The sequence below is a fragment of the Desmodus rotundus genome, chromosome 1 (assembly GCF_022682495.2).
Source record: "Desmodus rotundus isolate HL8 chromosome 1, HLdesRot8A.1, whole genome shotgun sequence".
NCBI lineage: Eukaryota > Metazoa > Chordata > Mammalia > Chiroptera > Phyllostomidae > Desmodus > Desmodus rotundus.
The window spans coordinates 188869817-188883363 of record NC_071387.1 but is presented as its reverse complement, the minus strand read 5'-3'; the positions used below and the strand labels follow the sequence as shown (position 1 = coordinate 188883363).

Here is a 13547-nt window from a genome sequence, read left to right as displayed (position 1 = left end):
GAACTTGAGGAACATACCCCCTAAAGTATTGCATGCATACAGCAAAGTGCACACATTTGCAATGTACAGGTCAATGAAGTTTTACATATGCATGGACAGAGGGACAAACGTATACAATGATGACCCAGATAAGCATTATGGAACTTTTCCCAGAGGCTCCCCTGACAAGAGCTTTAACTGTTCTGGAGATGAGCGCCGTCCAGCCTGCGAAAGCAGCAGGCTGGTTGCTAGCAGTAGCCTCCACGAAGATGAAAGATGACCTGATTCACCGCAGGACTCGATGCTTAGGATGGTGGGAGGGGGATTTTATTCTAGACAAAAGCTAGAACAGAGGGGGGTTAGAAGATACAACATTTAAAAACTGCAAATAGTGAAAAGTGAGCATAAACAATTACCCTTCTCTCTCCCCACACTCACCGAGAAGCACCAGGGCCAGTGTAAGGCCTGGTTTGGGAGGTTTCAGGATTTCCTGTCACCCCCTCTTGGCCGCCTTTCCCCTGTCCTCATGCGTGCTGTGACACAAAAACCAGAGTGACACGGAAGCAAGCACAGTCAAAGCTTGCCAAAGCTCCTTTGATACACGCAGCAGTCTCCGCAGGAGTTCTAGTTTCGGAGCTTCCCGCTCACCTGTACCTCCCACGTGAACCCCCATCTCCCCCGACCTATGTGCATTTTGGAGACAGATGACTTTGCCCACAGCGGGAGAGAGGATGCGCTCCCCATACCTCTCCGCCCCAATCGCTGTTGTCTGGTGTTTGCTCAAATGTAAAAGGAGAGGAGGGCAAGATGCTCTTTAGTTGACCCACATGTTTTGTTTTTTTTCTCTTCCTTTTTCAATCCAACATTTATATCATGTTTTTCTCAAGAGTCCTACAGACTTCTGGCTGTGGTTGGGCAGGCTAGCTCTGCAAAGCGCACTGGGCCAGGGCGTCGCTGGGGCTGAAATCCGCTGTCAAGAGAAGGGACGCTCCATAAACCATCTAGGGCTGCAGAACGGGCGAGCGGTGCCCCGGCTTGAGAAAGTGAGGGTGTCCAATTTATTCTGCCCGTAGCCCCGACTCCCGTTCAGATAAGTAACCGGCTGGCGGTCCTGCCCTTCGCTCTTTCCACAGCTGGAAGGGAGAGGGGGTCACGCTCCCCCCGGACCCCGGGACCCCGCCCCGCTCGCTCCCACAGCGCGGGGGAGGCCGCCCAGCCCCTCGGCGCCTGCCGCCCCGCCCCTGCGCGAGCTTGGCCGCACCCACTTCCCCCGGGAGGCGCCCCCGCCGCGGGCCCGGCTGACGTCACAAGGCACCCAGCGCCGGCGCCCCGCGGTGCGCGACCCGCGCGGGGACCCGCCGCCCTCACGGCGCCGACACCCAGGCGCGCCCGCGCGCGTGACCGTCCCCGCCTGGAACGCCGCTGAAGATGGCGAGTCTGGCGCCCCTGGAGCACGCCGAGGAAGGATGCCCGGCCCCGGCTGCCGGCGAGCGGGAGCCGCCGCCCCGGGCTCCCCGGGAGGAGCAGGAGGAGGAAGCGGCGGAGGAAGGGGAGGCGGCTGTGGCTGCGGGGCCGCAGGTGGAGGAGGCCGCCACGGTGACCTGGCTGCTGGGGGAGCCCGTGCTGTGGCTGGGCTGCCGCGCCCACGAGCTCCTGAGCTGGAAGAGGCCGCTTCGCACCTTGCTTGGCTTCGTCGGGGCTAACCTGCTGTTCTGGTGAGATCTCGGGGCCAGGGCGGGTGTGTGTGTGGGGGGGGCGGCGTCTAGGAGGACAGGTGACCTTGGGGCGCCCAGGGAGGGGACAGTGCGCGCTGGACGCTGCGAAGTAAGAAGTGTCAGCCCTGCCCCACTTTCTTGGTCACCTTTCTGAACAGGTAGACCCCCATTTCAACTTTCTTCCAGACGGCCTGTCCTGTAAACAGTTGTCATCCTCCTTGTGCGTGTTCAGCTTCGCAGGCCAGGTGGTCGGCTGAGCCCCCTGCACCTGTACCTACAGATGTGCCCAGCGTGCTCGGAAACTTGGGCTGTTGCTTTCTAAAACTCGCAGGCTTTGACCTGCTCCCCCAAAGCATGCCCGAGCAATCGTGCTTGAACTCGTACTGGTTCTCGCACCCCCAGCAGGCATATCTGGACCGGCTTGGGTACAACACACTCAACACTGCGCCGCCTTCATCAGCTACCTGAGATGGGCACTGAATGATTTGTTTTTCCGTTCCCTGGAGGGTTGCGTTTACTGTCTTTACTCCTTGATGAGAAAACAGGAAGCAACCAGGTGGATTATATACCTCACCCCCGCCCAGGTGTGCACAGTGAGGAAAAAGGTCGTATTTTTAGGTGACGCACGGAGAGAATACATGGGAATGGCTCTGACAAGCCCCGGATCAACAGGTTTGTCTCTCCTTATAGAGCCCTTCACCAGTAGGGACAGGGGAAGTGTCCTGCTCCTTCCTTGAGGGACAGCCCTGTCATCTGCTACCAGTCTGAGGGAGGGCTGAGAAAAGTCGTCTTTGTTTGCAGCCCTGTCCTCACAACAAGCAGAGTGAGCAGAGCTTCGGTAACAGAGATCTTGTTATAGGACCCAGATTTCTTAACCTTAAAGTTAGGAAGTGAATGCACAAGACATACACAGCCTGCCATTGTCTAGGTTGACTGAGCAACTCAAAGAGGGTTGGTTGGTTCTTTTCCCCCCAGATCTGTGCTAGTTCTGGTTTTCTCTAAAAACTGGCTGTATCTTACCAGGGTCCCTGAATGTGAATTACTTTTACTTTGGTCTCTTAGCTCTCTGTCTCTCTAGAGTTTATTCCAAATTTCTCTTGCCTGTTACGAAATTATGTGAGCACTCAAATTAGGAGGATATGCTGTATTATGCTAGAGGGGGCATAATCATCTCAGGGCTGAGACTCATTTTACCAATGTGGGACATATTTTTAAAATTCTCTTTCTTATTTTAAATTTTTATTTATTAAAAAAACATAGCTAATAGGCCCACAGTTCAAAAGCTTAAAGGTACAAAAGGGTAACGTTTTGAAAATCTCTTTCCCATGTCTGTGTCTGGCTACCCAGTTTCCTCCCAGAGGCAGCCAGTGCTACTGGTTCCTTGTCTCTGTCCAGTTCAGGAAATGTACATATTCCACCCAAAGTGTAGAATGCTGCCTGTGTTCTTCCTCCTCTTCGTGTATCTCAGCAATCACTTCCTTGTTCTTTTTTAGCTGCATAGAATTCCATTGTAAGGATGTCACGAATTACTTAACCTGTGACCGACTGATGGGCTAAGGTATCTCAGTGTTACAGCTAATGGCTTTGTGCATACAAGCAAGTCTGTAGGATGAAATCCCGGAAGTGGAATTATCCGGTCAGGGGGATGTGCACTGGTAATTTTGATGGCTATCACATGACTTCCTTAGAGTTCTACCAATTTAAACTCCAACGAGCAATGTGTGTGACTGTTTGTTTCTCTCTACCCTTGCCAACAGCATTTTATCAAATTTTTGATCTTTCAAATCACACAGGTGAAAAGGGTATCCCATTATGGTTTTAATCTGTGTTTCTCTGAGATTGAGCATTTTTCTTATGTTCAAGGACCATTAAAATTATCTTTTCTTTGCCTTATCTGTTTATTAATAACTTCTATCCATATTTCTAGTTGAGCCATTGGGCTTTTTTTTTCCCTATCGATTTGTAGAAACTCTTTTTATATTAAGAACCTTAGCCTAATTTCTGTAATATGAGTTGGAAACACTTATTCTATGATGTATTCTTAATAATGCATATTGAAAAGAATGACATAAAATAATTGAAGGCATATTGGTATTATTCAAGAGTGACATCTTCTATTTTTTTTGTGAGTTCTATGGAGAGGCAAACAATGACCAGGCCTTTAATCCATTTATATCTTTCTGTTGATCTGTTATCTGTTTTTCTTTCTTCTCCTATTTGCAGTGTCTACATTCCATGCATGTATTTTCTTTGACAGAAAAATAATAGTACTGCTTTTTAAATTCTGAAATATTTGTTAAATGGAATTTCTGATTCATTCATTAATTTCATTAAAATTTTGGACTTTTTCCCCCTTTGTTGTTTTGGGGCTAAATGCTTTTTGAGGACATCATTTTCTTTACAGAGTGTACTTCTTATTAAGTGATCTTAAATGGTGACGTGCTAACACTGTATCCTAGTAACTCTAAAGCTCTGTATTTGTTTAATGAGGAAAAACAACAAGATCAACGTTAGAAATCTGAGGAACCCAAATCTTGTCTTATGCAATAGTGATGATATTTTTACTTTAATTGGTGTGATTTCATGTGTGTGGAAATTAACTTTTCAAACATGTTTTTGAATGATTTAGTACCCGATACCAGCAGGAGCTTTCAGGATTTGGGGTTTGAGTTCCTAAGCTCTGTCATTGCCCATTATTTGAAATATTTTAGTGCTGTGCACGACAAGAACTGATGTTGAGACATGGCTGTAACAAATGGGTGTAACTCAAGGCTTCATGAGCAGGTACGGTGGAAGAGTCAGAAAAGGGTAGCTCATTTTCATGCAGCTTCGGGGGAGTGGTGGCATTGTGGATGGAAGAGTTGTGGGGTCTTCATAAGGAGATCGTGCTTGGACCAGACCTTGATGGACAGACGTGTTTTGGGAGATTTATTACCTGGTCAGTAGCCTTCCAGCCCTAAGGAATTGCACCTGATATTTCCATCAGTACGCTGAGCTGATGTAATGGCACTGATGTCGTGGGTTGGTAGAGAGAAGTGGGGAAGATGAGACCAGCTAGGTGTTTTGGAGAGACAGGTGGGGACGGTGGGTGCCTCGAATGTCATATTATGTGTATGGACTTGTTTTTTTCTTTAGGCAATGGGAACAAAAAAATGCCTCCTTAATGTGCCCATGAATATTTTAATGGATAAGTAAGTTGTGCTCCATTCACTCCTACCACAAAATACTATATAACAATGAAAATAAACCACAGTGATAGGCAATGACATGGATACATTTTACAAATGTAATTTCGGGCAGGAAAAGCACACAGTAACATGTGCAGAATGATTCCTTATTTTTTAAATGTGCAAAGTAAACAGTATTGATTCGGTGTATGCATATAGGAGATAAAGCAAACCATTCTTGTCCCTGAAGTTGAGAAAGTGGCTGTCCCTGGGAGGAGGGAGAAGGGGTGATCACAGAGAGACAGCTGGGGTGCAGGCAGCACTGTGTTTTCCAACTTGGGTAGCAGTTACATGGTGTTCGAGTTGGAACTATTTGAAAACTGTGTATGTATGCATTCTTCTATTACCTATGTATCTGATGGAAAACGCTAAAATACTAAATAATGCTAAAAAAATAGTATTCACTCGGAGCTCAAAGGAGTTTGAGAAAATACAGACCACGTACAGTGTTTGCCTCAAGAACAGGGTTTCCACCCCCTGAACTAGACTGGGTTACACTCGACAGCCTTTGGGCTGTGTCTCCCTAATTTTACCAACAAGGGACATGTTTTAGAAATTCTTTCTCTTGATTTTAAATGTTATTTATTTTTTAAAATGAACTAATATGGCCTCACAGTTCAAAAGTTTAAAAGTACAAAAGAGGAAACAGTTTTAAAGATCTCTTTCCCATGCCTGTCCCCGGGCACCCAGTTTCCTTCCAGAGGCAGCCAGTGACGCCCGCTGGCAAACACAACATAAAATAGAACGAAGCCACCCTGACTGGTGCAGCTCAGTTGTCTGGGCGTCATCCTGCAAGCTGACAGGTCCCTGGTTCAGTTCCCGGTCAGGGCACGGGCCTGGGTTGTGGGTTGGGTCCCTGGTCAGGGTGTGTACAAGATCAACGTTTCTCTTCCTCTTTTTCTCCCTCCCTTCTCCTCTCTTTAAAAATAAATAAATAAAATCTTAAAAAAAAAGTAGAATGAACCCAGCAAAACAGAAAATGCCCATTTGGTTTTGTTTTTAAAGAATTGACTTTTTGCAGTGTCCTGTCAATAAAATGCACGCACTCTCAAGTGTCCGGTCAGATGTCACACCTACGTACCAACAAAGGCAGTCGAGAGCTAGACCATGCTTTTCATCACTCCAGCAGGTTTCTGAGTCCCTTTTCTGTCAGCACTGGCAGACTGGGGACTCATCTGCTTCCCATCACTACAGATTCTATTTATCTTCCCTAAAATTTCACATACACGATACCACATACTGTGATGTCTTCTGTGTCTGGCTTTGTGTACTCACTGTGAAGTTTGGAGGTTCACCCCGTTGTGTATACTAGTTATTCATTCCTTCTTATTGTTGACCAGGTTGCCACTTCAGGGATGTGCCGCAATTTGTCGATCCATTTGCTAGCTGATGTTCATTTGGGTGGTTTTCGGGGTTGGCTATCATGAATAAAGTTACTGAAAAACTTCAGGCAGGAATCTCTGGGCAGAATGTCTGTTTTCGGTGAGAGCAGTGGCAGGCTCTGCCTCCTGTTTTGTGTGGCCACATGGCGGCTGCCCTGGACAGGCAGGGACGGAGCAAAATGCCCCTATTCTCAGGCTCCTGGCTGGTCACAGCACTGAAACTGGGTGTCTCCCAGTGCAGCCTCTCTCATGGGGCTCACTCTCTCTGCAGCCTAGAAAGTGGCCTGGATGTGAGGCAGTGTTGGACCACAGTTGGAGGCCGTGGCCTACAGAACAGTCCGTGCCCTGGGCGTTTCCTCGGAGCATCTGGCCTTGCATGACAGGATCTCCCTCCTCGTGTGTGGACAGTGAAACTGCAACCCAGTGCTGTGCCGGAGGTGACCGCACAGGGGCAGGAGACCTCGGGTACTGTGACCTTTGTGGTGTCTCAGGCTGTGCACCTGTGTGGTCTGGAAGGTCCAGGACCCACTGGGAGTCCTTGGGGTGCTGTCCTCTGGAGTTGGCTTGGAAGGTTGCGGGGTCCAAGTCTCACTCAGCGTCAAGAGCCCCTCTAGACCATCGCCTATGGCCCCTCAGGCTTGTGTTAGGGCAGTGCCCTCAGAGAGTGCTCTGTCACTGTCAGCTCACGGGCATCGCCTGGGCACCTTTTAGAGATGCAGGTATTGGGCTCCATGCAACATCTATGGGACCAGAATCCCTGGGCGTGGGGATTTTCTCTAGCTCCCCAGGTGACCCAGTACACACCCCTGCCTGAGAAAGACTGCATTTAAGCAACTTCTGGGGTTCTGAGCTCTCTTCTCCGTGAGGCTGCGTTTCCACTGTCAGACAACACTAGGTAGCAGATAGTTTCCTTGCACTGAGTTTAGCCCATCTCTTGATGATCTCGGCAGCTGCCCCTCATCCAGGCCCCCTTCCCAGCAAGTCCTTTGTTTCAAGGTTCATTCTGTTTGTTCCTGCTGAGTCTTCTCCCCAGCTGAAGGATCCCACGCTCCTTCCACTCACTCTTTTCCAGACTCTTCTGGACATGCTTACGTTTATCCGTATTCCTCCTTGAAGGCAGCATTCCTGAGATGGTCTGACCAGTGTGTGCTTCCCCACCTCCTCCTGGACAGCATCCTTCTAGTCACACAGCCTGACGTAGAATTTCTTTATTCCAATTGCTAGTAACTCCGCTCCCTCTGACAGCTGCTGTTATCGACGAATGTTAGACTCGCATTAAACTAGACTTCTGTGTATAACGGGATAACTATGTATACACAGATCTAGTTTGTCAAACTGCAATTCCTAAGGATGTTCACATTTAGCACCTCAGTTAAATCTAACAGCAACCTGGTGAGGCAGGTATCGCTCCCTTCGTATGTAAGAAACTGAGGCCAGTGGAAGTTAATTCCGTTATCACAGATGACTTCGACCTACTGTTCAGTTGAACATTTGCAGTGATAGAAATACTTTTCTTCTGTGCTGCCCAGTATCTGACTATTACTCCTGTTCCAGACCTCCATTCAAAAATTCAACAATTACTCACTGAGTGTCTACAGCATGCTGATACTGTTCTAGTGCTAGCGATGTAAATAATAGTAGATCCCTTTTTTGGTGGGGCTTATATTCTAGTGGTGGAAATTGTAGAAAAAGACGATAAAGAGATATGCCAAATGCCAGGAGAATTTGGATGCCATGGAGATAACTAAAGCACAGTGAGCCAGGAGTAACAAGGAGGTACTACTTTGCTGGTGGTCGGTGGACCGGTGAGGAGAGGCAGTGAGGATGGGGAAGGAGAAGTGGACTCAGGAGGGGCTCTGGAGGCAAAATCAGGAGGGCTGAATGGTTTTGTGGGTGGGAGAAGGGGGATAGGTGGGGGAATGAGGAGTGGCTGGAATGAACTTCATGACATGAGGCTGCAGCGTGTTAGGGTGCTGAGGGAGGAGGGTGACAAGCCCAGTTTTAGGGGTGTGGATTTGATGTGCCCATGGACATCAAGTGAAGTTATCTGACAAGTCCCTACAGGGTCAGTACATGAGCTGATGCTTGGGGGGCAGGCTGGGTGGGAGTACAGATTTGGGTCTGTTGGGGGTGCAGGCTTGGGGGTTCTGAAATTTCCTAGGGAGCACCTGTTGGGTAATAGGAGAGACAGCCTGAGAAAGGGTATTGAGGAAAGTGACATTACCACGGCAGGTGACCCCAAAGATCACCTTTCGCAGGAGACTTACAGCATGGTGAGTCTCAGAGAGAGGTGTCCCAGAGAAGCCCGGTGAGGTAGCAACTGAAGTCATCAGCCAGCATTTGACTGGCAAGTGCCCCCTCCTGGCCTTCGTGAGGTCACTGTGGGCAGGGGCATGGCCTTCCAATCCTAACAGATGCTCCATTCCCTGGAGGACAGGACTCTCTACACTGCAGCCTCCTTCCCCTGCCCCCCCTCCCCCAGGGCCCTCTGGGATTTGGTCTCCAGGCCAGCTCCTGACTTGGCAAATGTGAGTTCAAGCAGTTTAGGAAATCTGCTTTCTCCAAGGCCTGGCTTTCGGGCCTATGGAGATACCCTGTTTTGAATGTCAGAAGCAGCATTCCAGCTGTGTTTCTGTTGCACTCCTGTAGAGTCTAACCACCCCCTGCCCATGCCACTCTCCACCCGCTCTTCAGATGCCTGAAGCCCCCCCGGGTGGTGCTCTGAAGGACACTGGGACTTGTGGGGATGGAGATAATGCCACAGGGGAGGCAGAAGGACAGAGGGCTAGGCTTGGAAGGACACTTCTTTCTCCAATACCTCAGGACCAAGATGTGACACTGCAGAGGGATCCCCTATCCCCATCCCCAGCCTGTAGTGGGCGTGGCCAGGAGTTCTGGGCCAATGGCAACTCATTTCTCTTTGAAGGAGGAGGTTGGTCTGAGATTGAGGAGGTTGAGAGAGGAGGAGGCTCTGTCTTTCAAGGGGAAGGATAGCAGGAAATCACAAATAATTGTGGGGAAACACCAGATGACATTGTTTTCCTGGCTTTATTTACTTCAATATGTCTGGCCATTTCTACAGTAAATATAATTTTACCAGGTTCCTGTATTTTCATCTTTGTCCTCACAGACCATTTTTTCCCAAAATGAATCTTTTTTCATGGAATAGTGCTAAATTTAGTGTTGTGGTCACCCCTGTGCTGTCTTACATTAGCAGTGAATATTGCCCAGGAAATTTCCCATTTGCTAAAGAAACAAGCTCAAAAATATCGATGGTATCCACATCTCTTTACAACACGCTTTTAGAGGAATAAAGCTCTTAAGTGTGTTCAGAGGTTTTTCAGGAAGATTTTCTACGGTGCTTTGTTCTGCTCATTTCAGTTTATTTGGGAAGGAAATGTTTTTCTCTCGGGGTGAAGGTAGCACTGCCCAAGTGACAGCATGTCAGGCAAGGTGTAGCCACCTGCATGCTCCAGAAGGGACCGTAGAACTGGGAGAAGGGGCTGGAGCTGCCACGGGCCAGCTGGCTTCCCATCTCTGCCCAGACACTGTGTGAACCTTTCATTGGAAAGATGAACTCAGATGATGCCAAGCGCTCACTCAAGTTGTGGCCACACAGGACCCCTGGGTTTCTGGATACACTGAGCTGGCTGCTGTTATAACAAGCTGGTGTTCTTTTGACAAACTTTGGGACACACTTTCTATGGCCTTTCATGATTTCACTTGGTGATACCTGCAGTGATCATTGACCTTAACAGTGGCCATTGTTTGGGGTCTTGCTTTGGGGCACTTGGCCTAGTTTTATCTTATTTAATTCTCACACCACCCAGCAAGGGTCATTGTCCCATTTTGTAGAGGGGGGTGTTGAGACTCAGAGCATTTAAGTCACGTGCCCCAAGATGACAGTATGTAGCAGAGCTGAGATTCCATCCAGGCTTCTGTATGTCCTTCCCTCATCTACTAGACCCACCTGCAAAGGGGAGGTTACAGCCTAAAATGAGTGTGATGTTATATGGTTTATCCTTCTGTCTCCTATAGGACAGAGTGAATTTACTTCTCAGTTAAAACATCAGCTGCCTCCCCTATAGCTGGTTGTCTCTTATCTGCTTTGGGGAAAGAAATTTATTTTTCCAAGTAAAATTTCATCACCAACCACAGCTCCACTCCACCACCTCTGTTTTCCATTTTCCAGTATTAATTACCAAAACCCAAGATGCATCTCTCTCAGCTGTCAAGTGGTCCAGCCTCCTCATATTTCAGCTCCCCTTCATGCTTGCGCTTTTGGCTGGAGGACGGCTTTTTCTTCCAGGCGAAAGGTCGTGTAGACTCCTGCATCCTCTCGGGGCTGCACCGCGTGGTGGTGTAGCGTAGTCCCTAAAATATGTGTACTTTGGAGTGGGAGCCAGGTGCATTTAGTGTGGGGGGACAGCTTGTCTTTAAGGAGCATTTCTGCCGTACCCTGGGGGAGAGGAGCAGGGCTGCTGGGCTGGCCTTGATGTTGGCGTTGATGGTGGATTGAGGGTTGGGAGGATGTCAGGAGAGCTCAGACGGTCCTGCTCCTCTTCTGACTCATCTGCAAAGCCTCCCTGCTGTGTGTGCAGCTCTTCTGGCCCTGGCCTGCTCCTTCTGCCCCTGAGGCTCTCTCCGCCTGTCCCCACCACCTCTTCCACAGCCCTTCACTGTCATCAGTCTCCCAGTCACCTCAGTGGGTCGTCCCTGCCGCCCTCTCTGAGTCTTGCCTGTTAATTTCAGTTTTTTAGGTCTGCTTGTATCTTTCATGGCATCTGGTACAATTTGAAAGTGTTTTATTTTTCTATTGGTTTTTGTTTCTAATTCTTAGAAACTTAGTAAAAGTCTGTTGAATACCACTTAAGAAAAAAATTAAAACCACAATTACAGAATATGTGATAAATGATGTGGAAAGTGCTGCATATGAAAATCAGTCCCTCTTTCTCTACACATCCATGCTCTCTCCCTCTTTCTCTCTCCCTCAGATTGATTGATGAACCCACCAGACTTTTAATAAAAACACAGCCATCTCTTGTCCCGCCTCTTCCCACTCCCTAGTGCTGTTTCTCAGAGCAATTATTGTAAATTTTCTGCTTTTAGCTCTATTTAGGCTTTTCTAAATAATACCCTTAAAATGCTATTTCTTTTTTTTTTACACTTACAAGTTCTTTAAACGTGTTTGAGGCGTCCCGGACATGTGACACCAGATTAGGTGTGCCGTGTAATGCTTTGGTGTTTACGTACGCGCACTGCAGGAGGGCCACCGCAGCAAGTGCAGGCAGGTGTGTCACTCTGTGTCGTTGCATGCTTTTAAATGCCGTTTCTTGATTGAGCAGCCTGAGACTTTTTCCCTCCCACACCAGGTCACATACACCCCTTCCTCCTCCATCTACTCTAGCGAGGTCACAATTTGGGGGTTGACCACTGTGACCGTGTAAGCGTTGTTTGTGCGTGAACTGAAGAGAACGCCGTGTCTACAGTGCTTTGCTCATACAGCTTTATTTTGCTGGTGCTGTTAGCATTTTTGTCTCTTTGATCGTTTTAACTCTACCGTTTCTGGAGAGCTCCTTTTGATAAACGTCAAACCCGTCCAGCTGACACTTGAGTTTCTCTCCTTTTCCCTTATCCTTGGCGCCATCCTCTAGGGGTCTTCACCCTCCTGTGCTGACCCAGTGTGATGCCCCTGGGCCTGCTGTTCTCTTAGGACACGCGCGGCCGCCGTTCTGCCCCGCCTCGCCTGTGCGAGAGCCCGCCTCCCTTGGGCCATGCTGAAGCAGGGTCAGGGGGAGCCTGCAGCCTCAAGAGGGTGACCCCCTTTCCTTCTCCTTTAGGGTATTCATGTCAGTTTAAGTTTTTCTTACATTTTTTCTGAGTTTCTCATTTCTGTTTGTTTTTTTACTGGACTCTTAAAAGACTCTTTCTTTTTTGGACTCTTGTACTAGACTCTTCCTTGGTGAACTCCTCTGACAGAGCACATTCTCCAGCTCTGTGAAAGTACAGAGGAAATGCATATTTTGAGAACTTGTGTGCAGAAAATATCTTCATCCCACCCTTCCAGCTGATTGCTAGTTTGGTTTGGTTTAGAATTCTGGGTTGGAAGTAATTTGCCCCTAAAATTTTGAAGGGTTGTCCTCCCTGTCTCCTCTCTTGCCCCAGGGTTGCCTTTGAGCAGTTGGACATCTTTTCAAGGCCATGCCGATCTCTTGTAGGTGATTGGTAGCTGGTCCAGCTATTGATTTCTGATGGTTGGTATTTCGGGAAGCTGAGAATTGGCCAGACTGCTGTGTTAATTATCGCTGGTGCTTCAGCACTTCAGGGCAGGCCGAAAGCATTTCTCTGTGGCTTTTATACTTCTAGGACTCAGTGTTTGCCATATAAATGCCACATCGTAGCCCTGTGGACTTGAACACAGGGCTTCTGTGTGCCTCCAAGGGGTACTCACACAGAAAACATCCTGAGTGGTGCCCCCTGGAGTTGTGCAGGGAGGCTGCCCTGGCTGGGTGCTATGAGCTTTGCTGAGTCATGCTCTGGGGGGTGGGTGTCGGGCCTGGCTTTGTAGGAACAGGTGTCATCCTAGAATAGGCTGCACCTAAATGCTGAACGGAACGAAAGGTAGAGAGAATTCATGCCTTGACCTCGTTCGCGTGTGCTCACAACACACACCCTAACTTGTCACAGACCAGGATGTGACCAAGATGTATTGAGTTGAAAGAGGGTGTCTGTTTCTTACATTTTAGGTTTGGTTGGGAGCTCTAGGTCACACAGGTGACACTCTCTGCTGGTCAGCTTGCAAAAGCACCCTGGCACTTCGGCTCAGGTTTTGCTGGTCCGTGTAGCACTGAGGGAAATGTGCATCCAGAGTAGCAGACTTCAGAAAAAGAATCAGAGAATGAATGTATTAAAATCATCTAGGACCCCGAGCTCCCCAGTACTTTGCAGGTATTGTACTAACTTGTTTTTCCGTATTTCCAGCAGCTGATGGGTGATACTTATTTCTATGATCAAGTTACACCAGCCCTGACCTAGTAAACCAGGTTATTTGTTTCGTTAGCAGCTAAACCCTTGCAAAAGACAGCATCTGTATGATGAAACAAAAGGTAGGGACTTTGCTCCAGCTTCATCGTTACCTCATTTTTTAGATGAAGAAACTGAGGCCCAAGTCCTTACAGTGAGCTGGGGACAACACGACCCATCTCAGAGCCTCCTGACCCCTCTTATAAAACCACACGCTGCCG

The 13547-nt window shown here is 48.4% G+C and overlaps 1 protein-coding gene across 1 annotated transcript in view; it reads left to right on the top strand.

Annotated features, from left to right (window-relative positions):
- The first annotated feature begins 1278 nt into the window (after positions 1 to 1278).
- The window catches only part of RETREG1 (reticulophagy regulator 1), a 112697-nt gene continuing 100428 nt past the window's right edge, over positions 1279 to 13547 (top strand). Inside the window, exon 1 of the mRNA XM_053914007.1 lies at positions 1279 to 1694. Coding sequence (XP_053769982.1) covers positions 1408 to 1694 — 287 coding nt within the window. The 5' untranslated portion in view covers positions 1279 to 1407. The remainder of the gene's footprint in view (positions 1695 to 13547) is intronic.